This window comes from Meleagris gallopavo, chromosome 26 (assembly GCF_905368555.1).
Source record: "Meleagris gallopavo chromosome 26, MGAL_WU_HG_1.1, whole genome shotgun sequence".
NCBI lineage: Eukaryota > Metazoa > Chordata > Aves > Galliformes > Phasianidae > Meleagris > Meleagris gallopavo.
Genome location: NC_139429.1, coordinates 5,153,506 through 5,180,213, shown reverse-complemented (window position 1 = coordinate 5,180,213; position 26,708 = coordinate 5,153,506). Strand labels below are relative to the sequence as shown.

General features: G+C 53.5%; 4 protein-coding genes across 8 annotated transcripts in view; 3 read left to right on the top strand and 1 right to left on the bottom strand.

Moving 5' to 3' along the window:
• SIK3 (SIK family kinase 3) overlaps positions 1-19,920 on the top strand; it is a 72,342-nt gene extending 52,422 nt beyond the window's left edge. Inside the window, exons 10-25 of one of the 4 annotated variants that reach the window (XM_085209051.1) lie at positions 279-356; positions 469-578; positions 1,242-1,395; positions 1,885-2,040; positions 2,542-2,612; positions 5,963-6,106; positions 8,622-8,772; positions 9,426-9,551; positions 9,856-9,941; positions 10,681-10,790; positions 11,278-11,635; positions 12,221-13,101; positions 16,376-16,539; positions 17,209-17,341; positions 17,777-17,944; positions 18,304-19,920. In XM_085209051.1, the coding sequence (XP_085065177.1) occupies positions 279-356; positions 469-578; positions 1,242-1,395; positions 1,885-2,040; positions 2,542-2,612; positions 5,963-6,106; positions 8,622-8,772; positions 9,426-9,551; positions 9,856-9,941; positions 10,681-10,790; positions 11,278-11,635; positions 12,221-13,101; positions 16,376-16,539; positions 17,209-17,341; positions 17,777-17,934 (2,880 nt within the window). In that variant the 3' untranslated portion in view covers positions 17,935-17,944; positions 18,304-19,920. Of the gene's footprint in view, positions 1-275; positions 357-468; positions 579-1,241; positions 1,396-1,884; positions 2,041-2,541; positions 2,613-5,962; positions 6,107-8,621; positions 8,773-9,425; positions 9,552-9,855; positions 9,942-10,680; positions 10,791-11,277; positions 11,636-12,220; positions 13,102-16,375; positions 16,540-17,208; positions 17,342-17,776; positions 17,945-18,303 lie in introns of all 4 variants that reach the window. The other 3 variants (XM_085209050.1, XM_085209054.1, XM_085209053.1) reach the window with 3 other exon arrangements.
• A 1,394-nt stretch (positions 19,921-21,314) lies between these two features.
• On the top strand, positions 21,315-22,874 carry APOA1 (apolipoprotein A1). The gene is made up of 4 exons (XM_010723719.4): positions 21,315-21,424; positions 21,537-21,592; positions 21,741-21,894; positions 22,137-22,874. Exons 2-4 carry the CDS (start codon positions 21,550-21,552, stop codon positions 22,732-22,734), a joined length of 795 nt encoding a protein of 264 aa, XP_010722021.1. The 5' UTR covers positions 21,315-21,424; positions 21,537-21,549; the 3' UTR covers positions 22,735-22,874.
• Positions 22,875-23,330: 456 nt separating this feature from the next.
• Positions 23,331-24,723, bottom strand: APOC3 (apolipoprotein C3). Of its 2 annotated transcripts, none has more exons than XM_085209071.1 (4): positions 24,627-24,723; positions 23,870-23,929; positions 23,672-23,798; positions 23,331-23,538 (listed from the first exon to the last, which is right to left on the bottom strand). In XM_085209071.1, the coding sequence occupies exons 2-4, from the start codon at positions 23,925-23,927 to the stop codon at positions 23,442-23,444; spliced, it is 282 nt and encodes a 93-aa protein (XP_085065197.1). In that variant the 5' UTR covers positions 23,928-23,929; positions 24,627-24,723; the 3' UTR covers positions 23,331-23,441. The 2 variants fall into 2 exon arrangements, with proteins under 2 accessions (XP_085065197.1, XP_010722020.3); XM_010723718.4 differs by lacking the exon at positions 24,627-24,723 and adding an exon at positions 24,030-24,188.
• A 19-nt stretch (positions 24,724-24,742) lies between these two features.
• APOA4 (apolipoprotein A4) lies at positions 24,743-26,295 on the top strand. The gene is made up of 3 exons (XM_003212723.5): positions 24,743-24,901; positions 25,010-25,136; positions 25,298-26,295. The coding sequence occupies exons 1-3, from the start codon at positions 24,853-24,855 to the stop codon at positions 26,223-26,225; spliced, it is 1,104 nt and encodes a 367-aa protein (XP_003212771.2). The 5' UTR covers positions 24,743-24,852; the 3' UTR covers positions 26,226-26,295.
• Positions 26,296-26,708: the final 413 nt, after the last annotated feature.

Genomic DNA, 26,708 nt, shown 5'->3' with positions numbered 1-26,708 from the left:
AGATACTATCCAAGAAATGAGTATTTGCTTTAGGAGAGGCCAGTTCTCGTAAGAGAAGGAGGAGAGATGCTAGACCTGCCTGAACAGAATTGAGGAGAGAGAGGGAAAATGAGGCAATCCTTTAAGAATTAAGAACGCTTTCAGTAGCTCCAGGGTAATCTCTCTTCCCAAGTGGTTAAGTCTGTTCATTGGTGTTAGTCCAAGCAATATTATATATGAAGGGGTTATAAGAGATGCTAGTTTCTTGTCTACTGATTTTTGATCCTTCTGATCAGCAGACAGAACAGGCAGGCAATACCATGAACATCAATGTGCCACAAGTCCAGCTCATCAACCCTGAAAACCAAATTGTGGAGGTGAGGTACTCCCCTCTATGGCCCCTGCAAGTTCTTTTCCAGGACTTGCGTTGAAGCCTTTAGATTGATCCTCACATTGTGTTTCAACATCTCCCATATTTTGCCTGCCCAGACTGATGGAACGATGAACTTGGACAGCGATGAAGGGGAAGAACCATCACCTGAAGCTCTGGTCCGTTACCTCTCAATGAGAAGGCACACGGTCGGAGTAGCTGACCCACGGTTAGTATTGGACTCTACCTCCTTAATGGAGGATTAAGGGCACTCTTCCTACTTGTAAACCCTCTCTTAGGTAGAATTTGGGGCAGTGCATTTTTAGCTCTCTGTGATCTCGTAGTAACAGGCGGGGATGAGTGTATCTGTATCACAGCTATGTCAAACCTTTGGTTTTTTTGCTCCTGATGTGAGTGGCTTGGAGTTATTCCTGCACACTCAATTGTTGCTAGATGGGGAAAGAACTTCAAGGTGTCTCCTTAACAAAAGTATCTTAAATGCAGAAAGTATTAAAACATCCTAGTCCCATTGCACAGCTTGGTTAGAATTTGAGCTGGAGATGAGGATCTTCTTTCCTCCTTGATTGTAGCTTTGTTGACCATTATGCAAGCCAATTTCTCACCTATGCTGCACTGTTATCGCATCCCAGCTGGAGTCTTTGTGATAAGTGCTTTCAAGGTTAATACAAAGAGCAAATGCTGGAAAAATTTAACCTAGAGGGGCGAAAAGAAAGGACTGATGAAAACTGAAAAGTGGCCTGGTTACTCTCTGTGACCATTTTCCAGTGCAATAACAAGCTTGTTTTGTGAAGGGAAGCTGAATGTACTGAGCCCATGGGTGGTTCTCCATGCATCGTTGCTAAGTCACCTGTCTGTAAATATGATTGCACAGGACGGAGGTCATGGAAGATTTGCAGAAGCTCCTGCCTGGCTTTCCTCGTGTCACTCCTCAGGCTCCATTCCTGCAGGTGACCCCAAACGTGAACTTCATGCACAATGTGCTGCCTAGGCAGAACCTGCAGCCCACGGGTCAGCTGGAGTACAAGGTACTGACCCACGCATGTGCTCCCTGCAGCCTGTACCACACCAGCAAGTGTGTGGTTGTGCATTTGTGCTTGTGCTTGCTCTCTCTCTGTCTGTCAATTCCTTGGACTTCATGAATTACAATCTTGCTGCTGCTTGAGGTGTGATTCTGGCTGGTTTACTTAAACTAAGAATGAAAGAACACTGCAATATGAAATTATGAATGGGCTGGAAAGAGAGAGGATTTTGCTGCCTGGTTTTGGAGGTGCAGATGGCAGCCTGCCAGGTAACTAAAGGAGAATGCTGGGAAATGGAGAGTTAAACACAGCTTTTCCACTGACACTGTCTCTGTCTGCCCCACTTCAGCATGGAGATACTGATAATTCCTCATTTCTCCTGAAGCCCAGAATGCTTGTCTTCTCTCATGCTGATATCCCAGTTTGTGGCCTTGGGGCTCAGGTACCAGAAGGATCTGGTACTCGATTGGTAACTGCACTGTGTTTGCTTCCCAGGAGCAGTCCCTGCTGCAGCCCCCCACTCTGCAACTGTTGAATGGCATGGGCCCTCTGGGGCGGAGAGCATCCGATGGTGGAGCTAACATCCAGCTACATGCACAGCAACTGCTGAAACGTCCTCGAGGTCCATCTCCTCTAGTCACTATGACTCCAGTAAGTAGCCAGAGGAAAGAACAGAATTGGTGGTGTGCTTAAAAATATGTTTTGCTGGAGGCAGATTTGACAGGGTAGTAGACTCGGGTTGTAGTACTCATGGAAGTGCAGCAGGGATTGTGCCTGCTTGCTGCCAAAAGGATCTCTAGAAGCTCTTTGGAATTGGCAGAGGGTTTGTGAACTTTTAACTACAGTTGATTTTCTTTTCTATTGCTGATCTAATAGAGAGAAAACTAAATGTCAATCTTGGCTTTTAATGCATCTTCTTTCTTCCTTGGTGTAGCTGCGTGGATGAGTTTTCCTGCTAGTACCAAAAGAAGCAGCAGCTTTGCGCAGGCAGTTCTGCATGGGGGAAGGAATGTGGGAAGGGGTTCTTGGCTGAGTGCCCTATAGCTGGCATATATCCTTGTGGAAGCCAGTTTGGGAAGGCCAGGTGTCTGCTGTGCGGATGGGACCACGTTGGCTGCCTTCTGGAGCCCATGGCTTCTCTTCTCCCTGCAGGCCGTCCCAGCTGTCACTCCCGTGGACGAGGAGAGCTCTGATGGGGAGCCAGATCAGGAAGCTGTGCAGAGGTAACCCCCAGTCTGTTAATGTTTACCCTTATTACCCTCAAAGAGGCTCACCCTGTGGTGTTCTACTACTGAATTAAGACGCGAGCAACCTCATCACAGGCAGCAGTGTTAATTACAATGGAAGCTTAACACTTTTCTTATTCTTGTGGGTGTTGATTATTGCAGGCAATTACTCCTCTGATGCTACTAGGTGCTTACAAAACTGGATTTCCCCTGAAATTCTGTAAGCTGTTAAAGCAGTAGGTTCTCTAGAAACTCTGGAACTGCTAAACTCCTTTGCTTAGTGTGCACCAGCATGCAATCCACACTAACCTGCAAAATGAGTGCTAAGTGATTCACCCCTCCCTGCTGAGTGATGGAGGTAGGAAGATCTCATCTGTGGCCTTGGGTGTAAATGCAGCTTTTGTATCAAGACATGCAGTAAACATCCAACTCTGATGCCTTAGACAAAGTGAGCTTGCTGTAAATACAAGTACCTCTTGGCTTCTAATTTTAGCAATGGGGCTTAGAGTAGTCTGCTCCAATAAGAAAAGAACTATTAGACATTAGTTTGAAAACTTTTGTTCTCTTTGTCTGCTCCAGATGCATACTGGGAAGCGGGTAGAATACGCTTGTACTTCCTCAATCCATGAAAACACTAACCATTTCCTTGCTAACATTTCTCAGTAGCTTTTGTGTAGTTTCTTCTGTGCTAACCAGCTGGTGCACTGTGTTTTGGGTGTGGTTATGGAGTGCTCCTGTCTCTTACCTCAAACTTGAAAAGATTTCTGGATTTCCCCGAGTTTGTACAGGCCATCACCTCAAGTAAGACAACATTTCTTCTGGGGCTATGCTTGGGTGAATGATTCAGATGAAGGTTGGTTGCAGGCAGAAACTCTGGGAGGGGCAGAGCTCATGCCCCAGAGCCTTGCCAGCTCTTGTCACTTCAGTGCTTCGGAGGATTCAAACAGTGCTGCGTGTAGTGATGGGTTGTGCAGTGTGTGCTGATACTCCTTTTGCCTCCCAAAGCTCAGAAGGATTTCAGGGCTGGTCCATGTGAAGGCACTTGCTTCCAGCTCTGCCTTAGAAGCGGCACAGCCCTTCCACAGAACGCATCCTGTGTTTTCTGTGCAGCTTTACACTCTGGTCCATTGCCACCCTCATCTTTGTGCTCACTCTCGCAGTGTTTTCCAGCTTCATGCACTGCTGTTCATCCACCTGCCCAGGCACCACGAAAGAAATGAGGCCAAGCCGTGGTGTTGAGCAGGTGAAGAGCACAGGCACTCCAGGCTGCATTCAGTCCCCTTCAAGCTGCTGTACCCTAACTGTACACTGTCCTCCCCAGCAGGGCTCAGGAACACCAACTGTCTGTGCTGGCAGCTGTATGCAGTTGTGTGGTTTAAGAACTAGCTCGACTGGAAAGGCAGTAAAACTCCCATGCAAGTTGCAGAGATGTTTGAATCCCACTGAAGAGCAGTTTCCTTGAACTCAGGTCACTTTGCTGCTCTCAGCTGTGTTGTCCTTAGCCCTATCCTGTTCTTCCACCAGATGGCCCATCCAGGTTGTGCCTTAACTTGCTCTCCACCCCATTATGTTGCAACACGTAGCCAGTCATCAGAGAAGGGTAAATAGCAGTAACAAATATTTAGCTTCTCAGAACAGTGTTTCCAACACTGCATGCAGCCACCAGCGAACAGTTTTTTGCCCTTCTTAGTCTGACCTTGAAAACAGCATGCATACTTTTCTCTGCTCCAGGGAGCAGCCACAACTCCTTTGAGCTTTGGGAAACTTTCCTCCACCAGAAACACTGTTACAGCTCATGATTGGATTGTTCCCTGGAGGTCTGAAATAAAATGATCTTAGCAAACCACAACTGTAAAGCTCTTTGGGAAACCTTCCCTGTCTCCATCAAATGATTCTTAAACAGCTAATGGCACAGACTTTGGCAAGTTACCACAATGCTGAGCACTCTTCATTCTGTTAACTTGCTGCCTTCTGCCTAAGTGGCTTTAGTAGCTGGCAAAGGCTGATTTTGGAGGAGGCACCGTTTTTGTTGGTTTTTTTTTTTTTTTTTTTTGCTTGTTGCTTTCCTCTGCCTTACAAGATGAAGCTGTATTTGCAGAGGTTAAAAAACAAAGGTGAGAATCCCCCTTTTGTAGCTCTTGTGTCATTGGCCAGGTGCTCTTTGCCACAGCCGCCTTATTGCTGCTGGTTCCCAAGAGCAGAAATAGTTGAGTTCATAAGCGGCCGTTCACCTGCCTGTCCTTGAGTGGGCAGAGTGCTGCCCTGGTGCTTTCAGGCCGAGGCATTCTGGGTAGGTGCTCTGTTTGTTATCTCTTCTGGCCCTGTGCCCCCAGCTGGTCCCCAGGCATCGCCGCTGCTGCTCACTGCAAGTCCAGCAGGGCTCAGCCGTCAGCACCCTGCAGCCCTCCCTGACGTCCTGGCTGAGGCAGAGCTTCGTAGTGTTGCTCTGCGTGCTCCCCGACTCTTTGGGAGTTTGAAAAAGAGATGGAAGATGCTCATTCCAATGCAGCTTAAACCACCTCAGCTTAAACCACCGGTGCTGAGCTCTGGTGCAAGAGGCATGCTCGGTGCTAGGGCTGCGACCCCAGAGCAGGAGCTGTGTGCTCACCCCCCAGCTGTCCTTGTCCAGTTGCTGAGTGATTCCCAGCTCTGCAAAACAGGATAGGGCCTAGGTGGCGCACTGTGACCGGGCTGGGCTGTGCTGCACTGCCTGCCCTGCCATGGGGTGGCCAGAGCTCTCCTCACCCCTAATCTCCTGTGGGTGCTCTGTGCTGTGCTGGCCTCTGCTCAAGCCCAGGGTGTGATGGGTCCGGTCTGAAGTGCAAAGGGCGGCTGCGAGGGGGAAGCTGAGCAGCCTCTGCACTGTGCCCCTTCTCCTCCTTGCTAAGACTGTTTGTGACTCCATGAGTACGGCACATCTCTCTGTGCCTCAGTGGGGCCTCGTGAGGGGGAAGCAGACCTGCTGCAGTGGAGTGAATCCATGCTGAAAGCAGCAGGTTGCCGTGTGTTCCCCAGGGAATAAACCGGCATTTCCCTGGAGACAAAACGTGGCTTTCCTGATGGGAAAAGCAAATGGCTTCTCTTTCCTTCTGAGAGCAGCATTAGCACACGAGCAGCTGAAACCACGCTTGTCCCCTTGTCCCCTAAGCACTGAAGACCTACTGATCTGACAGGCATGGGCAGCACGTCCATGCTGTGCTTCTCCCCGGGCGTCACTCAGCCCCCAGTCAGTTCTGAGCACTGCAGCAGCATTCTTCCTTCACCTTTACTCTGGATTATCTAACACTCCCTGTTTTTGGAGTATCTTCCCATCAGTCTCTTATAAAATGTGCTCCTGCTTGTTGCAGATACTTGGCAAATAGGTCAAAAAGGCACACTCTGGCAATGACCAACCCTACAGCTGAAATCCCTCCAGACTTGCAGAGGCAGCTAGGACAGCAGTCCTTCCGACCCCGGGCTTGGGCTCCACACCTGGTACCCGATCAGCACCGGTGAGTAATGACACCGGCCCTTCGGGCAGCTTTGCGCCAGGAAACCTGCTCAGATGTCACCTGGAATGGAGCACTGAAGACATCCCGCTTGGCAGGGAGGGGTGAGGAGGAGGAGGAAGCATCAGGAGCAGATCCCCAGGGCAGACGTGTCCGACCACGCTGGAGTTCTGCACTGGCGTGGGCTCTGTGCCTGCAGCTGCAGGCAGTGCTGGGGCAGCAATCAGCTGGCTTGTCCCCTCTGGTCCTGTTTTTGTGGCAGGAGATGGTTTGCCAGAATGGCTGCCATCACTGAAGGGTTGAGAATAATCTGTTCATTTTAGAGAGCTTTCTCTGTTTTATTGGTAGGTGTCAAGTTAGCAGTAGGTAGTAGATTTTCTCTGGAACATTTTGGAGTCAGATGCAAGGGCAAGACTGCACCAAAACTTATCTATGCCACAGCTTAAAATCCTCACTGTTCTGCACCAGAGTTGTTTGTTTTGACTGCAAAGTCTCTTTGCAAAGCTCCTGGAGAGCCATTTTATTTCCCATCTTTAACCCCTGAGGGGAAGGATATGGGGAAAGGAAGCTTGAGTGGGAAGAAAAATTGCAGTGGAAAAGAGGGATCTGCTGCAGATGGTGTCTAAACACACTCCAAATGTTTGAGTAGGTCATTCCTAATTGTGAGAAGCGTTAATTTGACACGGAGTCCTTGGCACAGAAGCAAACTGTAAACACTAATGCCACAGAGAGAGCTTAAAACCTGCGTTCTGAACCTCTCAGTGCCAAGACTGCAAACCAGCTGCAAAGTACAGAGTTTGCTGCCTGTTGGTCTCAACTGTTGAGAAAACAGTTGCCTACCAGGCTAGATTTGCATTAAATCTTTCAGCCAGCTCATGCTGGCGAGCTTGACAAAGTGCTTTTTATTGTAGCCAGATACCTGCTGAGCTGAGCACTGATGTAATCAGCAGAGACAGGTGAACTCTGAGCAGACTGAGCCAGTGTCAGTGCCACGCTGGAACTCTAGACAACCAAGATAAGCACCTCTACACCCTGAAGTTTCTCCCTTAGATGTGCTTGGGGGATGGGAAGAGCAGGAGGGGGAGATTTCTGGGGTCACAGAAAACCTTAATAGGAAGAGAAGTGCAGCTTGCAAAACAACCAGAAGGTGTTGTGTCCTACTTTAAGGACTGCTTCAAATTGTGAAGGTAAGCTGCGTCGCTCATGCACTGCAGGAACTGACTTATTTTTTATAAGAAATTGTTAAAACACCCTGTGTCAGTATGTTGATATCACCTCTGCCTCATGGTCCTGAGACTGTTTCGTTCATTCTGTTCATTCCACCCTTGGTGTTGTAGTGTGCTGTGAGCCTGCCTCACATTTTACCTAAGGAATCATGGAAACTTCATCTGACTATGGCCTAAACAGACTCCCCACAGTCATGTCTGAGACACACACAGCACAGAAACCATTAGCACTCGTGTCATCACATAACTAGACCTTGGCTGTTGAACAGCTGGTGGGTTTTATTTTAGCACTTCACGTATTTTAAGCCATCTTCTTTATATAGAGCACCAGTTTTGGTCATGATAACTTAGTATCTGAAAGCAGATTGAAGTGCAGCAGCCAGCGCTGTTCTGCCTTGGCCATGTGTGTTTGGGAACCTCGATGTAATTTTTACCTGTAGGTTCCGCTTTGCATTGGTACAACAGAAGGTCAAATGGATCAGGATAATGGACGAGATGGTATCAAAAGGGAGTGACATAGCTCTGTCCATGGAAGGAAGTCATGTGAAATCTATGGAAACTGATTTATGTCCTGCTAAGGGACAAGACCTGACCCCAGCGTGCTGGTAGCATTCCACACAGTCATGTTCTGATAAGGGGGAGCCTCTCCAGGAGAAATCATTCTCCTTCTTAGAACAGACTTCAGCAAAGAGCAATCAATATGCATAGTAGCACAAAGATCAGTATGAGCAGTAGCCAAGACTTTGACTAGTCTGCAGTAATGCGGCTGAGGTTCATATCAGCACGAAAGCAGCTGGGGTACTGTTGAATTTAATGCCAGGATGTCACAGGTGCTGAGATTTCATCCCAGTGCAGGCAGGAGCTCAGTGCTTAACTCTGACAACAGGGAGCCCCAGCTTTGGCAGAATCCAGCTCCCCAAAAAAGTCCTATTCTGGCTCCCCCTGGTGAAGAAGAAATCTCACTGCAAATGGAAATGCGTGTAACTCTTTGGGCACAGTTGCCTCGATTCTAGCTGTGTCTGCTCTTCAAAGTTGCCTTTGGGTGGATGAGTTGCTGCCCATCTCTGATCTGATTTGTGGCTGAATCACGTTTATCTGCCCAGCTACTGAGGATACTCAGTAATCTTGCTTCCTCTTCATGGTATTGATGGCACCTTATTTCTTGATCTAAAACATGATTTATTCTGGGTGAGTGGGCAGTAGAACTTGGCGTGGCTGGTTTAAATTAAGTGTCTGTGTTCCGCAGCTTGTTTTTTATCTGGCATCACTAACCCACTTCCCCATGTGTTCAGTTCTATTTACAAGGACTCCAACACTCTGCACCTCCCCACCGAACGCTTCTCCCCGGTTCGGCGCTTCTCTGACGGTGCTGCCAGCATCCAGGCTTTCAAAGCCCACCTGGAGAAGATGGGCAATAACAGTAGCATCAAACAGCTTCAGCAGGTGAGAGGGGTGGAGGACTTAAGGCAGCAAACCCTGCAGAAATCCCTCTAAATGTACCTGCTGCTCAACTGCAATCTGGGAGCTTTGGGGGCTTCCACTCCTCTCTTCCTAGGGAAAAAATGCAGGTGCTGTGCCCACACGTGGGCTGTTCTGCTGGCCTCTGTAGTCCCATCAGCACTGCCAAACTGCGTCTGCTGCTCTCCCACACTTCCTGGGGCAGCAAAGATTTGGTGCTGTTCCAGAATGCCTGGGAAAAGGGCAGTTCATACTGCTAGAACTGGGACTAATATTGCATACTATCCCCTGTGCAACCAGTGCATGTCTTATCATGGCTTGAGCTGGATTTGGCATCAGGAGAGGACTTTCACCTTGCAATAGAGTGGAAATACAAGATGCTCTTTTCACCTTGAAGTTATCGTTACTACAGCTTTGTGCTTGCATTTTTTTAAGGGAATGCAATGCTGCCAGCTTGAGCTTGTGCAGCTTCTCCTCTGTTATCTAAGGCTTGAGCTAGCCATGTTGTTGCACACCCAATTCCATCAAATTAAATGGATTAAGCTTTCTTTACTGGATTTTTCAGGTAGCAGAGTGCCTTTTTGCCCCATAAGTGTGAATCAAACGGTCACTTTTAGGGTGTGTTGGACTCGTTACAGGAATGTGAACAGCTTCAGAAGATGTATGGTGGGCACATGGATGAGAGGACACTGGAGAAGACACAGCAGCAACACATGCTGTACCAGCAAGAGCAGCACCATCAGATTCTTCATCAGCAAATCCAGGTATTAGAGCCTGAGGTAGACTTTCTGATGTCTTAGCCATGTTTTCTGAATGGCTGCAGATAAAACTACAGAGCAGGTCCACCTGGGATTGAGGAGGTTGTAGATTGCTCAGCTTTCTTAATGAGGAATGAACCTGAAGGACTTCAGCCGTGATGTTTGCTGCTGTGGTAGTGAGAGCTGCAGTCAGGGACCAAGTGTTTGATATGTCTCACTTCACTAATCACCGTGTCCTAAATGTATTACTCAATGTAATTACTAAATGTATTGATCACAAACACTTTTTGTTTTCTGATGCCTGGTTCAGGACTGTATCCGGCCACCTCAGCCATCTCCACCCTTGCAAGCTCAATGTGAAAACCAGCCAGCTCTGCTCACTCACCAGCTTCAGAGGTAAAGAAATGGCTTTAGCAAAGCTCTGGGGGGTGGGATTTGCTCTGCCTGACCCAAGGATGAGCTAACGCACTGAGAGTCCGGGGCCAGGCTGGAAGTGTGTAAAATAAGAATGGCTGAGCCAGTTCACAGGTGAATGTGCACGGTCCTTTTTGTTGGATCCTCTCTGAAAGAATTCTGGAATTAGAGAAATGTGATTCAAAGGCACAAATCTGCTTTGAACAGATGACAGACAATTTTGCCTTCTGACCAGCTTGAAAATGCGTTGCCTTCATTAAGCCAATTTCTCTCATGATTTCTGCTCAGAGGTTCCTGGACTTCTCACATCTTTTCAGACTTTGTGTTAAGTGACAGTCCTTGTTTTAATCACTCCTGACTTGTAAATGAGGCAGGCTGAATTCTGGGAAGAAAGGAAGGAAGGGAAAGAGGAAGGGAGGGAGGAAGGAAGGAAGGAAAGAAGGAAGGAAGGTTTTCTCACAGGCCACAGTCAGGAAGAAAGCTTGTGATGTTCTCATCCCAGGGTTTTTGTTCTAGCCAGCAGGTTATGCTCGTTACCTACATGTTTTAGGCATGGCTCTCAAAATAGAAAGCAAGCTGCAAAGAGTTTGGGATCCCAAGCATGGGCTGCACGGTGTTTATCTTACAACAAAAATACAGCCTTTGGCGTCAGCTCTCACAGTTGAAGGAGTGTCTTAATGAGGTGCATGTGTGATGAAAAGGTGCTTGTTTCCCTGCGTAGGTTACGGATTCAGCCATCCAGCCCGCCCCCAAATCACCCTAATAACCACCTCTTCAGGCAACCAAACAGCAGCCCACCTCCTGTGAGCAGCAGCGTGCTGCAGCCCCACGGTAAGTGCTGACAGTTGCCTGAGCCATCTGTGCTTCTCGGGGCAGCAGAGCCGTGTGCTCCTATCCAGCCTCAGGGAAAACAGTGCGTGGGGGAGCTGGGGGCTTTGGTCCCCCCTGTGCTCAAATCCTCGTGCAGTTTGCTGATGATGTAAAAGATTCTCCATCTGGCAGCAAGGCTGGTGTTATCGAGAGCTCGCGAGGATCTGCCAGCTGGAACGTGTTTATACGTTTCTTGTCATGAGATCCTTACTTATCGCTCCCGGAGGTGGGGAGGAAGGGCTGATATTCTTGGGTTGATACAAATCACTGTGAGCTGTGCTTTGTTTCTCTTTCTATGCAAGAGGCTCTAGCTTGACCTTTGCACCCTGACGCAGCGTGTCAGAGTTGCCAGGAGCTGTGCACTCCTTGCCGTGTGTCCTGGGGCTCTGCTCTCTCCTGAGCCTTGCCCTGGGCTGATGTGGGTGCTGAGAGTCTTTGTTCCTCGTAGGTGCAGCCTCCCAGTCGCAGTTCCAAGGGATGCCGTCCCACAACACGATCTTCCCACAGTCTGGTAACTGTTCCCCTCCCCCAACCATGGGGCTGACATGTCTGGCCCTGCAGCAGCAGTCCCAGGCCCAGCAGGTCACCATCCAAGTGCAGGAACCCGGCGACATGGTCAGCAACAACCTCCTGCAAGGGGCCTCTGTGGCCGGGCAGGGCATGTCCTCCCACACCCGGGGTATGTCCATCAGCCCCAGTGCCAACCAGATCCAGATGCAGCACCGCGCCAACCTGATGGCCTCCCTCACCTATGGCCACAGGCAGCTGTCCAAGCAGCTCAGCGCCGACAGCGCCGAGTCGCACAGGTAAGGCCATGGCACTGCTGCACCACATCCCCCCTGAGCTGGGAATGGGGCTGGGTGTGAGGTGGAACTGCTGGCTGTCAGGTGGAGTTCTGGGGGTTCTTCATCAGCCCCTTGTTTTGGGGGTGAAAGTGACTCCTGGCAGCAATTCCTGGCCCAGGCTGGGAGCTCTGGGAGTGTGCAAGGCTGTGGGGTTTTGTGCCTTGGGAAGCACCTTGTGCCAGGAGTGGCTGAGTGGCTGTCCCTGCCTCGTGCCAGGGCAGGGCAGGAAGTGGAAAAGTTAAACAGAAGAGTGCTTTTACATGGAACAGATGCTTTTCCCAGATCATGTTTTCTTCTCGGTGCAGTCAGGGTTCCTGCTTCCCTTACATTTACTAGCTGCACCACCTTACACTGCAGCTGCCCTCGTGGGTGACCTGGAGCACAGGATGATGGGCACTCTACCTTTGGAGTAGTTGTTGCCTCCCTGCCCTCATGTGGGTACGGTGGATCAAACCCTGTGTGAGGTGGAAGCACCAAAGACAGCCCTGCACGCCTCGTTAGCTGGAGCTGACGGTGCAGTCACTTGTTCTTTTCTGTTCTTTGCAGTCTGAACGTGTACAGGAATCCCCCCACCAACTACGACCAGGTGCACTTACACCCCCACCTGTTCCCAGAGCAGCCTCGTGTTTCCCCCAGTAACTACAGCCCATCAGGAGGAGTTGGGTTTCCTCCAGCTCAGCAAGCTCTCAAAGTCCCACAGCTTGACCAGTATCCCAATTTCCCTCAAAATGCACATCAGCAACAACAGCACTACACTGCATCGGCACTACAGCAAGCACTGTTGTCCCCAACACCTCCTGACTACAGCCGACACCAGCAGGTACCGCACATCCTCCAGGGACTTCTTTCTCCCCGTCACTCTCTCACGGGGCACACGGACATGCGGCTGCCCCAGGCAGAATTTGCACAGCTCATCAAACGACGGCAGCAGCAGCAGCAACAGCAGCAGCAGCAGCAGCAAGATTTTCAAGAGTTGTTCAGGCACATGAGTCAAGGGGATGCTGGAAACATGGGCACCAGCATGGGACAGAGCCTGTCGGAGCGTCAGTCGTTGTCTTTGCCTTATCAGAGTGCTGACACCTATCATCCACAGAACAGCCCCCAGCATCTCTTAAAAATCAGGGCGCAAGAATGTATCCAGCAGGTACCTGCGTCAGTGCCACCACATGGATACATACACCAGCCAGCTCTGTTCCACTCGGAGAGCATGGAGGAGGACTGTGCGTGCGAGGGCGCCAGGGACAGCTTTCCAGACAGTAAGAATTCAAACACATTGACCAAAGGTTGCCACGAGACCCCTCTGCTTGTAAATGCAGGAGGGCACGGGGACCCAGAATCTTTGCTAGGAACTGCTAATCACGTTCAGGAGCATCAATACAGACATCAGCCCGCTGCTGGATTCAGTAGGAATAAGGTGCCCAGCAGAGGTAAGGCTCAGGGCCACTCGCACGGCTGAAATGCTTTTCCATACTGGCTGCGTACTGCTTGTGTTCCTGCCAGAGAACACCATCCCTACCTAGTACTGCAATGGTTTCGTGACATATTTTGCATAGCACAGAATTACCTAGATTCTTTCTGGCTTTTGTGGCTATAAATTGCAGGCATAGTCTCTCTAATAAACAGCGTTAAATAAGAACTCTGCTAGATTCTTCTCTTTGGAATGTGACCTACTTCTGTAGGCAGATAAAGGCCAGGACCATGAGAGTGCTGTCTCTGAAGAGATGCTGGGTTCAGTTGACTCATTTCTTCTCGTTGGGGGTGATCCCCCATCAGGTGTAAGTGCCCAGAAAAGATCTTCTTTCTGGAAGCCCTGTAACCTGGCGTATTCCTTCTCTTAGGGGCAGAGCTGTGTGTCCAGGCATTGCTAAGGCTTCCATAAATTTGCAGCAGAAGAATGGTGATAGATGCTGCTAAGTCTGCCTTACACTGCTCAGGCACTTCGGGAAGCAGCAGTGAGGCTGGAGCCCTGCTTTAGCTGGAAGGAGTTGATTCTAAAGACAGGGAGCCAAAGCTTGCCATTAGCATGTGAAGCCCTTTCCTGCTAGTTGGAAGCAGTTGAGCCCTTACTCCCTGGTGGCTGCATTGACAGTGATGTGTTGTAAGAGAAATTCCTGCCCAAGCTATAATTACAGGCCTTCTCTGTAGGAAAAAACACAATCCTACCCCCTTGCTAAGATGGTTTTGAAGAGAGGCTTTCCAGGCTGAGCTGGGTGGATCAGTATTCACTGCAGGACTGAGCTGTACTGGTCTGAAGCCATCAGCTTGCCCTTGGCACAGGGAGCCCTATTGCAGGGGAGCAGTGTCCTGGGCACAGGAGGCACTGTTTTGTTTGGGGACACAGCATGGGTTTGTTGGGAAAGTACTGGCTGGGAACAGAGAGGCGCAGAGAGCAGCGTGGGCATGCCAAGCTGTGTCCCCCAGAGCAGGGGACAGGGACAAGGCCCGGCTTTTCTGAAGTCTTCCTTGATTTTGTGTTACTGATGTGTTTTCTCTCAGGCTTTAATATCCCTATGGTGTTTGCAGCACAAAAGGGAAGAGTAACCTCAGGTTAAGTGGGATTCGAAAGCTGTGGCAGTGCATTTTGAACCAAATCTTGAGTTCACACCATAATATCTTAGTCCAAAATGTGCAAAGTGATAAGATTTAACGAAGTCAGAAGCTAAAGTTCTGCCCCAGTACTGATGGTGCTAAAACAAGTTACACAAGGGAAAAGGACTTTAGACAACAAGACTTTGTAAATGAGTAAAAAGCAAGTAAATGTTTGCAAGTTGCATTGTGTAAGCACTCCTGCCAGGGGCTGTTTGGAGGGCTTGTATAGTAAACTATGATCTGAGATGCAGCTGCTCAGAGCTTTCCTCCCGGCTTTAATAACCCACTTGGAATCTGGCCTGTGTTACTTCACTTCCAAACAGAGCAGACATCTAAGCGGACCTAGGTACATTTCCTACAATTCAATCCTATGAAACCTTGCTGCAGACACCCTGAATGCCCTGGTGCTTCTTGCTTGCCTGTAGCACAACCCAAGTGTTACAGGTGCTGAAGGATGGCAGCAGGAGGTGTGCACCCCAGCTCTGGCACCCCGAGATGGCTTTCTGCAAGGCTGCCATTCTCAGACACAGCTTGGGGTTTTCCAACCACCCCTTCTGTGGGAATGGGACAGCTGAGAGGGCAAATATCTCCTCCTCCTCCCCAGCTTGTGAAATGCATGCTGCTCGAGGGAGGAGTGCAGATTGGTGGGGGCTCAGCAGGATTTATGCCTTCCAAGAGAGTGCATTGACCCTGCTTTAAAACCAGTTGAGCATCTGCCACAGAAGGTAACTGCAGATCATGAGAGTTTCAACCAAATCTGTGGTTAGGGGATGACTAAACCGCATCCGAGCGGCTCAGCTGCAGGCTTGTTCCAACCTGGGGTCGGGAGCACTGCCCGTGGGAAACCTTTCCCCAGTGCTGGGAAGCCGGGTGCCAGCATCACATGCACTGACACAAAGGCTGCCTGGGATGAAAGGGTCCCTCGCTGCCGGAGCGGGGCAGGGGCAAGGCAGGCAGCCTGCACTCTGAGCTCCTTACTGCTGCTGCTCCGCACTGCTGGCAATGCCTGCCCCGACCATTCCCACAGTTGGAAGGGCCCCGAGCGCTGCGTGGGCGGCCCTGCACTGCCAGCACTGCCTTACCTCATGTTTTCCTTCTTGCTTTCCGGGAATGCTGACCATTAACTGAGTTTAACCCCACAGATGTGCAAAAGGAAGGAGGCCGGCTGCGCTCCGGCTGCCGGCTGGGCTCTGGGGGCTCCGAGCTCAATGCCTGGCTGCTGGGATGGATGCTCCAGCAGCGCGGGGTGCTCAGGGTATGACCAGGACTTGTTTGAGTTTTAGCAATGTTAGGGACGAGTCTCTGGAAAGCACACGCGTCTTGCCAGCTCCCAGGGCACAGTCCCAGCCAGGAATGTCTCGCTGCTGGCACAACCAAGGGTTGCTTCCTGCTGACCATTCCCTGCAAACCTGATAACTGCTGTCGGGATCCACCTGCGGCCGTGTCACGTCAGGGCAGCTCCTGAGGGCCCGTGGCCTCATCCCCATGTTTGTGCTCCGCAGGATTGCTCACCGAGAGAGAATTGTTTACGTGCACCACAGCCAGCAATAGGCTTCTCCATAGCTCAGGACTTTATTCAAAACATCGTGTACTTAATGACGATAGGTTCTGCTTGATAGGAATGTAGCCTTTACCCTTGCTCAGAAGAGCTTGCAGTGCAGATGGACTTTGCCAGGCAGAATGCTCTTGTACTCCTACAGCTAGATTGGAGGAGGGCAGGGAGAAGTCATCTGATAACAACTACTATCCTGGCAGCTCTTCCAGCCAGATCTGTTGCATACAATTGCCAAGGGGCCCTGCTAAGAACATCCTGCGTCGGAGGTGGAGGAGACCCTTCTCCTTCTCTTGTGTAATGTGAGCAATGCGTGGAGGAGGATGCAGGGCTGGAGGGGAGGCAGATGGAGGCTGCCACAGGAGCAGAGAGGTCTGTGGGCCATCCCAGGAAGCCCCGGTGCTGCAGTGCTTGAGCCAGAGCAGCCAGCAATTCCCTTCCCACCTGGCAGGCAGCACAATGCAAGTGACATTGGTTTGTGCCGCAGTGGCACGTGTTGTCAAGAGCTGCCGTGGTTCCTTGTGCTAATCTGACACTTTTCTGTTTCATCTGATTTCAAGAGTCCGTCGTAGGGAACTGTATGGACAGGAGCTCCCCTGGCCAAGCCATGCAGGTGCCTGACCACAACGGGCTGGGCTACCCAGCACGGCCGGCGTCCAGTGAGCACCCGCGGCCCCGCACCCTGCAGAGACATCACACCATCCAGAATAGTGATGATGCCTACGTAAGTGGGAAGAGTCCTGGGCCCAGCAGCTCCTGGATGTGTATGGGTTATGGAGGAGGTGACACAAAAGAAAGGCAGCACCCTGCTCTGCAGGGCTGCTAGGGATGAAGTGCTGTTGGGACGCAGCAGTCAGCATGCCCAGTTTGCTTAATACTGAAGACATCTTAGCAGAGACCAATGTGGAAGTTCTCCTTTGCTCATGTGTTGCCTAATTTGTCCCAGAGCTGGCTGCATCTTTCCTTTTGCCCCCAGAGTGGTTCTGATGAAACCATTTGCACTGCCCCAGGCTTGGCTCTGGCTGCAGAAGTTTTACAGATGCACAGAGCCCAGCTTTCAGCTCGCAGTGCTCAGTGACCTGGCCACACCGAGAGCAAAGAGCAGCTGCTCTGCTTTCTGCATTTTGAATCTCTGAGAACAATCAGACCCAGGTTGTGGCATGTTTCTTGCTACAGCTTCCTCCTGCTGTAGAGGAGGGCTTTTCTCTAATTAGTTACGTGTAAGTCTGGAGGGGGTCGAGTTGTCTCTCCATTCCTTGTTGAGGTGACGTCGCCAGCACCTGCGCTGTCCCTGATGTGTACTCTTGTACTCTGAAGCCCTTGCTGAAGGCTGGGGAAGCCGCAGGTGCCTGGCTCTGGTCCCACTTTGATTTGTGTCCCGGTGTCTCCGCAGGTGCAGTTAGATAACCTGCCTGGGATGAGTTTAATGGCAGGAAAAGCGCTCAGCTCTGCTCGGATGTCTGATGCCGTCCTCAGCCAGTCGTCGCTCATGGCCAGCCAGCAGCTGCGTGACAGGGAGAGTGAGGGTAAGGACCTGGCCGGCTGCAGACGTGGCGTGGGCGCTGCTGGGGTGTGGGTCAGGAGCTGTAAGAACCTGCGTTGTTCTGACAGCCTGCACTGCAAAGCCACCTCTGCTGCCAGTGAGCTCTGCAGAGCCGCAGGGATGGGAGGACTGGCTGTCACCTGTGGGATCAAAGCCCTCTCAGTGCAGTTTGCATGAGCTGAATTAAAGAGTCTCTTGGATTTCTCACTGCACTTGAGGCTTGGATGCCATAACCATCTCTGGCTCTGCCATATTTTGGGTCCAAACCTGTGACAGCCTGTAGAGCTCTGTGCTTGGCTGCTGCTGCTGGCCAGTGGCAGTAGTGAGCTGGGCTTCTTGCTGGCCTGACCCACATGCAGAAGCTGCAGCTCTTTAGTGCTCCTAATGCAAACCCTGATGTTGTTCTTTGGTGTTACAGAATGTGGGGAAAGTTTGGAAGGTCAAGAGCATCCCAACCTAGGTGATGGCAACCAGCATCTAAACACCTCTTGTTACCCATCGACATGTATCACAGATGTCCTACTGAGCTACAAGCACCCAGAGGTGCCCTTTGGGATGGAGCAGGCAGGGGTGTAAGCAGGAGGGAGTGAGTATCTGTGTCCTCCTTTTCTCTCCAGCTGCACATCTGGGCTCTCCTGGATGGCAGCCCTGAAGCTGCGTGATTTTGTGCATCTCCTTCCCCATCCCTTTGCTCCAGCATTGGTGCAGGGCTGGAGAAGACATTGTCAGCTCTGAGCTCCTCACTGTTGGCTGTCCCCCCTCTGTTTGCTCAGGGCCCTCCTTCGTGCCTTTGCTGTCCTTCCAGAGCCACGTTTTGTTGGTGGGGGCTCTGCTCTGGGATGTACCCTGTGGGTTTGGACTGGGAATGCGGTGAGGGGCTGTGGGAGCAGAATTGCCACTCTCTGGTATTCCCTAACACACCTCTGCTTCTTCTCTCTGTTGCAGGTTTTATGTACAGCTTTGAAATGAAAAGGTCCATTTTAAACCAACAGTATCTAGCAGCATTGCGCCAAATTGCCGTAGTATTTCTGACTAACTGGAATACCATGGCCCCTTTCCTCGTAATCAGTTCATCCAGTGTGTTGTTCCTTTGGTTTCTTTAATTTTTTATTTTTTTTTTGGCCATATTTGCCTGTAACTCCAGCTATCACTGACATCACCGGAGAACCCCAGTCCTACACATCAGCGGAGCCCGAGCACTGAGTCTGGTTTGGAGGGCTGTGAGCATCCAGGGCTGGGGCTGGCAGTGGGAGCAGAGCCCATGGAGCCTGCAGGGCAGGCAGGAGCCTGCAGTGCATCCCAGCCCTCCTCTGCTGGCTCCTAAGCCCTGAGCAGGGCAGCAGGGTGCAGTGCCCGTCCCCCCACCCCCTGCTGCAATACGCATCTCTGTCTGCTTTTGTTCCTTACTTCATCACCGTGCTAAAAGGATCACTTCTTCCCCTGCCCTCCCCCAACCCCTTTGTAATTTTTTCATTTCTAATCCCCATGCAATTTTTTTTTTCTTTTAATTTTTTCCTCCTGGCTTAATGTAGGGAAGACAGATTTTTTCCTTTGTTTTCTGAGCTTTTCCTCCTGATCATCTAGGAATTTTTTTTTTTTTTTTTGGTAAATGTTGTTTTATTATTATTGTTATTAATAAAAGGCAAAAGGAATTTCTGTTTGAGAGAAATTTTTAACTAGATTCTGTTCTATATGAATTGTGACATGCACCTTTTGTTCAAAGTATTTTATTTCTTTTAATGACATTGTAATTGTGACTGGTTTTCTCTCTCGTGCCTGTGGCAGAAGTGGTATTCTCCTTTATACAGTTCAGACGTGCATAGATCTCTTCTTTGTTCTTCTTTTTGTTCTTTCCTTGGCTGAGAGAAAGCAAAGCACCCCAGCATCCAGGCCATGGGGAGCGCTTGGTGTCATCATTGCCTTCGGGACGTTGAAGCTACACCTGAAATTCTTCTTTAATGACACTTTTGGAGTATTTAAAATATATATATATAATAATAAAAGAATCGACCCAGCCCTCCTGAATTTGCACAGAAGGAAGTGTGAAACCAGCATGGCAGAGGTTAATTCGCTACCCCCCATCCCCCCCATCCCCACCCCTTGGTCCCCAGGAAAATGATGCTCAATGGATTCACAGGCTGGAAAGCTGGAGAGGAGGAAAAGCCCACAGCTGGCAGTCACAGCTCCTGGGCAGGCAAACAGCACCAGGCAGGAGCTGGGGGGGCCAGGAGACCCCGAAAGCCTTTTGCTCTGTACCTTTGGTTTGTTTTCCTTTTGTTTACATGACACTGTATTCCTGGGAGAGTTGGCCACCCTACAGTAAGCACCCACCACAGCAGGGACTCGCTTATAACCGTGCCATTTCGCAGTATCACACTTTTTGTTTTGTTTTGTTTTTTTTTTATCATTGCTTTGTATTGTAGTAATCAATACGCGCAGTATATGTTGAATGTATATTAATATACTTTGCTATTATTTCTGTTTTTTGGAAATGTCAGAAGTATTTTTTTCTTCCTCATTTATGTTGGACTAAAAAACAAAAAAAGAAAAGAAAAAAAAAGTTTTGGTCAATCTTCAGTCCATTTTTTGTTCTTTTTTTTTTTTTTTTTTTTTTTGTGGGTCACTTGCAACTCGTCAATTAGTTGGACAGTGGGATCATGACAAATAAAACCATGATGATGATCTTCCCTCGCTCTCTGTTTGCCTTGTTGCTCAACGCCGGGGGCGGATGGGCCGCAGGGCCGACCAGGAGTGCAGCACATGTGCTGTCCCTTAGGAAGGGCAGTGCTGGCCATCGGACCCCTCATCGCGTGCACCCTGCCACAGCCTGGCTTCCCAAGGAGCTCCAATGGGGAAGACCTGGAGCTGCAGCCAGGGGAGGAGAGCTGGGAAGGCAGAGCTGCCCCTGGAGGTGGGCTGAGGGGGTTGGAGGTGCGGATGTGGGCACAGCAGGTGGGCTCAGGGCTGCTCTGTGAGCAGCTGCCCCATGGCATTAACCAACCCAGCACTAACCAGCCCATCCACTAAGCAGCCAAGTATTAACCAGCCCATCCACTAACTGGTGCATCCACTAACCTTCCCATCCACCAGCCAGGCCAGACATTAACCAGTGTGTCCACTAACCTTCCCGTCCACTAACCAGTGCATCTGTTAACCAGCCCATCCCCTAACCAGAGCAGTCAGTAACCAGCCCATCCACTAATCAACCCATCCACCAACCAGTGCTTCTGTTAACCAACCCATCCACCAACCAGTGCTTCTGTTAACCAACCCATCCACCAACCAGTGCTTCTGTTAACCAACCCATCCACCAACCAGTGCTTCTGTTAACCAACCCATCCACCAACCAGTGCTTCTGTTAACCAACCCATCTCTAACCAGCCCACCTGTTGTTCCTGTGGGCTCTGCAGCATTACCGAGGTGCCGTGCCCACGTCTGTGCCCCCCTCCCAGCCTCCTTTAGGCTCAGCCCTGGCGCTGGGGAGGCATTGCTCATGTAGGGTCGAGGCCGGGATGTGGACCCGATGCTCGCCGTGAGTTCGGGGCTGAGCGGGGCGCAGCTCCAGCCCTCCGCGTTGGGGGCCCGGCGGGACGCGGGAGGGGTGGGGGGCGGGGGGATGGTCTCCGTCCCGCCGAAGGATGCGGTGGGGACCCGCGGCGGCGGCGGGAGGAGAACCAGGGTTTGGGGTCCGGACGGCCAAATCCCCGCGGGTATAAACCCGGTGCCCGGGCTCCGTGCCGACCCCCGGGGGCTGCGAGGGGCCTCGGCGGGGCTCGGAATCTGGGTCACCCGCAGCGTAAACATCTCCTTGGCCAACGCCGCATCCCCGGGGAGCTCCTGTTTGCTCGAGGCTCTGCCAAACCGGCGCTCCTTGGCGCGCTCTCCCGGGCCGTGTGCGCGATCCTTGAACTCTACGCGCCACATCGCCGCGCCGGGGAGCGATTTCTTGGGCTGCAGCGCTGGCTTATCTCCTGCGGGAACTGCCCCTCCTGCATAAATAGCGGCCGTGGGGAAGCTGCGGGCTCACACGGGACGAGCGGTGCGGAGCAGTGGCAGGAGAGCGCCGGTAAGAGCCGCGCCGTGCGCCGGGACCTCCCGCGGCACCGGGCTCTGAACCGGCTCGGGGCTCCGGTCCTACACACGGCTTCCCCGAGCCCGACTTCTCGCTCTGCCCTCAGGTTCAGCCCGAAGATGAGAGGCGTGCTGGTGACCCTCGCTGTGCTCTTCCTGACGGGTACGTCCGAACGGGGCAGTGGGGATGGGCTGAGCCCCGAGGAGCCCGCAGCTCCCCGGCAGCGGGGCTCTGACCCACAGCTCCTGGGCGCGGCGGTGGAGTGGGATCTTCCCGTCTGCCGTCCCCAGCACGCCGTCTGTCCCCGCAGGCACCCAGGCCCGCTCCTTCTGGCAGCACGATGACCCCCAGACACCCCTGGACCGCATTCGGGACATGGTGGACGTCTACCTGGAAACGGTGAAGGCCAGCGGCAAGGATGCCATCGCCCAGTTCGAGTCCTCTGCTGTGGGCAAACAGCTTGAGTAAGTAGGGGGATGCGTGGTGGTGTCTCTGTGTCCCCGTGTCTCTTTGTCCCCATGTCTCCGTGTCCCCACATCCCTATGTCTCCATGTTCCTATGTCCTTGTGTCCCTGTGTCTCCATGTCCCCATATCCCCATTTCTCTGTCACCTCGTGTCCTCACCCCTCCATGTTTCCATATCCCCACATCCCCACATCGTCCCCACGTCCCCACACCACATCTGACTCCGTGCCGCCCTCCCCAGCCTGAAGCTGGCTGACAACCTGGACACACTGGGTGCTGCGGCTGCCAAGCTGCGTGAGGACATGGCTCCCTACTACAAGGAGGTGCGTGAGATGTGGCTGAAGGACACCGAGGCTCTGCGTGCTGAGCTGACCAAGGACCTGGAGGAGGTGAAGGAGAAGATCCGGCCCTTCCTGGACCAGTTCTCCACCAAGTGGACGGAGGAGCTGGAGCAGTACCGCCAGCGCCTGACACCCGTGGCTCAGGAGCTGAAGGAGCTCACCAAGCAGAAGGTGGAGCTGATGCAGGCCAAGCTGACCCCAGTGGCCGAGGAGGCGCGGGATCGTCTGCGTGGGCACGTGGAGGAGCTGCGCAAGAACCTGGCGCCGTACAGCGATGAGCTGAGGCAGAAGCTGAGCCAGAAGCTGGAGGAGATCCGCGAGAAGGGCATCCCCCAGGCTGCCGAGTACCAGGCCAAGGTGGTGGAGCAGCTCAGCAATCTGCGCGAGAAGATGACGCCTCTGGTGCAGGAATTCAGGGAGCGCCTCACCCCCTATGCTGAGAACCTCAAGAACCGCTTGATCACCCTCCTGGACGAACTCCAGAAGACCGTGGCCTGAGCTGCCGGCCCAGGGACTGACCCCAGGCCATGCCGGCCCCCGGGAGTCCTCGGGGACCCCTCCTTACCCTCTTCTCCCCCCTGACCCGGAGACCATCTCAGCTTTGCCATTCTTTTGTCAAATAAACGTGACTTAAGTTATTGGAGCTCACTCAGTCTTTGCAGTGGATGCTGGGGAAGGGGACCTAAGCCAGCAGTGGGGATGGGTCCTTGGGGCAGGGGGCAATAGGGCGAGGGCTGGGGGGCGGCAGGGTGGGGAGCTGGGTTAGGGCTGGGTTAGGGTTAAGATTTAGGGTTAGCTGTTCCCCTTGCCACCACTGATCCCCACAGTGCCAGTCCCAGCTCTGCTCAGGACATGATCACAGTGATGCCGGGCTGGGAGCTCCCCCTGTGCCACCAGCTCTGTGCTGAGCACTTCAAGAACACCATCCTGGGCTGGGGGCCAGCTGGGTGTCAGCTGAACACCAGGCTCACAGTGGGGTTACACATCTCATCACCACTCCACACGCACATCCACGGTGCAGCACTGCACTCAGCACCCCCAGCCCGCCTTCCCCTCTCCTCTCCTCCCCCCCTCACTGCAGTGACACAGCCATCTCACTCCAGCTCCACTTTATTTCAAGAACCACAACAAAAGGGAAATGGTGCTGTGTGTGGGATGGGGGGCAGGACCCGCACCCAGTCAGCCCCGACCAGCCCACAGCTGGGCTACGCGGTCGGCGTCAGCTTCCAGAGTTCGGCCAGCTGCTCCTTCAGCCGTGCCAGGTGCTGCTTCACCAGGTTGGCATTGTCTGACATCCACCTCCTGCAAAGGGACCACGTCACAGAGGGCTCTGGCAGTGCTCAGCTCCGCTCCCCCTACCCCGTGCCATCCCCATCACCAGGGGCACACTGGGGGTCAGTGGGGTACAGGGTGCTGGTGAGGCTCGTGGTGGCACCTGGCTTGCTGAGCTGCCTCTGACTCATGCACTGTGGTGAAGGCCGTCTTGACTGCCTCAGTGGCTTGCTTGACGTACTCCTGCACCTTCTTCACCACCACGTCTGTCTTATCGGGAGCATCAGCTCCTGCAAGCACAAAGAGCGTGGGCACGATGCACCCCAAACCCCATTGTCCCCTCACTCCCCATCACCCTTACGTGCTCCCACCGCCAGGATGGCCGTGCAGACGAGCAGGAGCAGGACGGAGACTTTCATGGCTGGGGAGAGAGCAGAGCAGTGGTGTGGGGTCAGGTGTGGCACCCGGCTCCATCCCCTGGTCCCTGGTGTCGGTCCCGGTCCTGGGGGCCCCACACTCACCTGGCCACGCTGTGCTTTGGCTTTGCTGAGTGGGGGCTGCCCCGAGTTCCCACTTTATATCCTCTCCAACGGCCGCTTGTGCAAAGGTCAGTGGTGGTGCGGCCGCAGGGAGGGGGCCCAGCCTCGGAGCCCTTTCCCCACTGCCAGGTTTGCTCTGGATGGGCTCCTCTTCTCCCCCAGCAGGGGTTGAGAAATCCCCAGGGGCCAAGGCTGGGGGCTGTGCATGTGTGTGCACACGTGTGTGGGGTGAGGGTGGTTGTGGGGACAGGCGTGGGGCCGGCATGGGCACACGCAGCACAAGGGTGACATCCAGTGGCACCCACTGCAAGCATGGGATGCTGCAGGGCTGGCTCTGCTTGGGGTGGGGGCTGCAAAAGCAGGGGGCTGGGCGGCAGTGCCCAGGCTGTGTCCTCAACCCCAAACGCCCAGAGATGGGGCCACGGCCGTGGCTCCCTGCACCTCACCATCACCCTGCAGCCACACACTGCGCCTCAGCGTGGCACGTCCCCTCCTGCCTCCATCCCCATGCTGTCCCCTCCCTGCCCCAATAGGGTCTCAGCCCCTCGTGCCCCCCCTCCGCAGGCCATACCCACGCACCCTGGCAGTGCTGATCCCTGGCACCCTGCCGGGCGCCGCGGTGATCTCAGCTCTTCGCACACGTCAGGCGCTTCCACGTCGCGACCTTGCTAAAGTCCAAGCTGCGGTGCAGGCCTGCGTGGAAGCCGGCGTGGCTGCTTGGATGCATAAATAGCAGCAGGTGCTGCCGGCACAGCACGTCCCACAACCCGCAGCAGCACAAGGAGCCTTGCTGGCAGCACTCAGGATGTCGCCGAAAGCAGCTGCCTTCCTCCTGGTGCTCCTGGCTGTGGCAGGTGAGGCAGCGCGGGGTCCCGTCTCGTAGGGGGTGGTGGGGTTGAGCACGTGGCTGTGCCTCGGGGTGGGATGGAGGCAGCTCTGACCCCGTGCCTGTGTACCTGCAGGGACACGGGCCGACGTCAGCCCTGACCAGGTGGCCACTGTGCTCTGGAAGTACTTCACCGAGCTGGGCAGCAATGCCAAGGAGACCGTGGACCAACTGCAGCAAGCTGAGATCACCAAGCAGCTCAAGTGAGCGGAGGGACCACCGAGGCACTGGGGCTGTGGGCAGGGGTGGGTGCGGGGTGCTGAGTGCTGGGAGATGGATGCTGAGTGTTGGATGCATGGCTTCCAGCGCTGGGCTCTGGGCACTGGGCGTTGGACACAGAGCACTGACTGCCCGCCTTCCACAGCACCCTGCTGCAGAGCAACCTGCAGAGCATGAACTCCTATGCTGAGGAGCTGCAGAGGCGCCTGGTGCCCTTTGCCACGGAGCTGCAGGCACAGCTGGTGCAGGACTCGCAGCGGCTGAAGGAGCAGATCCAGCGCGAGCTGGCCGAGCTGCAGGCCAAGCTGGCTCCCTACGCCGACGAGGTGCACCAGCAGATCGGCACCAACATCCGTGAGCTGCAGGCCAAGCTGAGCCCCTACGCCGACGAGCTGCGCTCGCAGGTGGACCGCGGCACTGGGGAGCTGCGGCGGGCGCTGGAGCCTTTTGCCACCGAGCTGCGGGAGCGGCTGCAGGACAACGCCGGCAGCATCCAGGCCTCTCTGGGCTCCTACACCGAGCGGCTGCAGCAACAGATCGACAGCAGCGTGGAGGGGCTGAAGGAGCAGCTGACACCGCTGGCCGACGAGCTGAAGGAGCAGGTGGCACAGAGCGTGGAGGGGCTGCGCAAGGGGCTCAGCCCTTACGCCCAGGAGGTGCAGGACGGCCTCAACCGGCAGCTGGAGAGCCTCACGATGCAGATGGAGCGGGCGGCCGAGGAGCTGCGCTCCCGCCTGGCTGCCAGCTCGGAGGAGATGCGTGCCCAGCTCAGCCCGCTGGCCCAGGAGCTGCAGCAGGCGCTGAGTGCAGATGCTGAGGCCGTGCGGCAGCGGCTGGCCCCGCTGGCACAGCAGCTGGATGAACGCCTGGCGCAGACGGTGGAGGCGTTCCGGCAGCAAGCAGCACCCATCAGCGAGACCTTCCGGCAGCAGCTGGTGCAACGCCTGGAGGAGATGAAGCAGAAGCTGGACTCGGGCACTGCTGGCGTGGAGGATCACCTGGACCTTTTGGAGAAGGAGGTGCGGGAGAAGGTGGCCACCTTCCTCAGTACCACAGAGCAGGCGGAGAGCTGAGCCCTCCCTGGCACTCGGAGCACTCACGGCTTCTCGCCGTGGCAAAAATAAACTGGCACTTTGTGATGCACCCCGTGGTCTGTGTTCGTCCTTCTGCAGCCATCCTGGCTCCTCCAAGTTTGGGTCCCAGGGAGCCTGAACTGAAGCCTGGGATGTCACCAGATCATAGTCTGGGTGGTACATGAGCTTGCTTGGGGCTCTGGAGGTGAAGCATAAACCTGAGCACCCCACTCCCCAGGCCGGACCTTAGCAGAACCCCAACCCAGGCACGCACTCTGCAGCTCTACACTGCCCTGCTCCAGCACCTTGCCCCCAGCAGAACCCCGGCCCCCAGCTCCAGAGTCCATTGAGGATGGGTGACACACGATGGGGCACTGCACGTTGGCAGAGTGCCCCCAGAGTTAACTCTGCATGCAGTGGTGTTTGCACAGAGCAGGGAACAAGGCCGGACTTTGGCCCCCAGCCCCAGCATCATCTGGATGG

What these genes read in the sequence shown, in the direction of transcription:
- APOA1 (XM_010723719.4), top strand. Translation starts at nt 21,550, where the DNA reads ATGAGAGGCGTGCTGGTGACCCTCGCTGTGCTCTTCCTGACGG. An exon ending in CGCTGTGCTCTTCCTGACGG is followed by an intron (nt 21,593 to 21,740) that starts GTACGTCCGAAC and finishes CTGTCCCCGCAG; the next exon opens with GCACCCAGGCCCGCTCCTTC. An exon ending in GCTGTGGGCAAACAGCTTGA is followed by an intron (nt 21,895 to 22,136) that starts GTAAGTAGGGGG and finishes CGCCCTCCCCAG; the next exon opens with CCTGAAGCTGGCTGACAACC.
- APOC3 (XM_085209071.1), bottom strand. Translation starts at nt 23,927, where the DNA reads ATGAAAGTCTCCGTCCTGCTCCTGCTCGTCTGCACGGCCATCCTGGCG. An exon ending in CATCCTGGCGGTGGGAGCAC is followed by an intron (nt 23,799 to 23,869) that starts GTAAGGGTGATG and finishes TTGTGCTTGCAG; the next exon opens with GAGCTGATGCTCCCGATAAG. An exon ending in GAGGCAGCTCAGCAAGCCAG is followed by an intron (nt 23,539 to 23,671) that starts GTGCCACCACGA and finishes GTCCCTTTGCAG; the next exon opens with GAGGTGGATGTCAGACAATG.
- APOA4 (XM_003212723.5), top strand. Translation starts at nt 24,853, where the DNA reads ATGTCGCCGAAAGCAGCTGCCTTCCTCCTGGTGCTCCTGGCTGTGGCA. An exon ending in GGTGCTCCTGGCTGTGGCAG is followed by an intron (nt 24,902 to 25,009) that starts GTGAGGCAGCGC and finishes GTGTACCTGCAG; the next exon opens with GGACACGGGCCGACGTCAGC. An exon ending in GAGATCACCAAGCAGCTCAA is followed by an intron (nt 25,137 to 25,297) that starts GTGAGCGGAGGG and finishes CGCCTTCCACAG; the next exon opens with CACCCTGCTGCAGAGCAACC.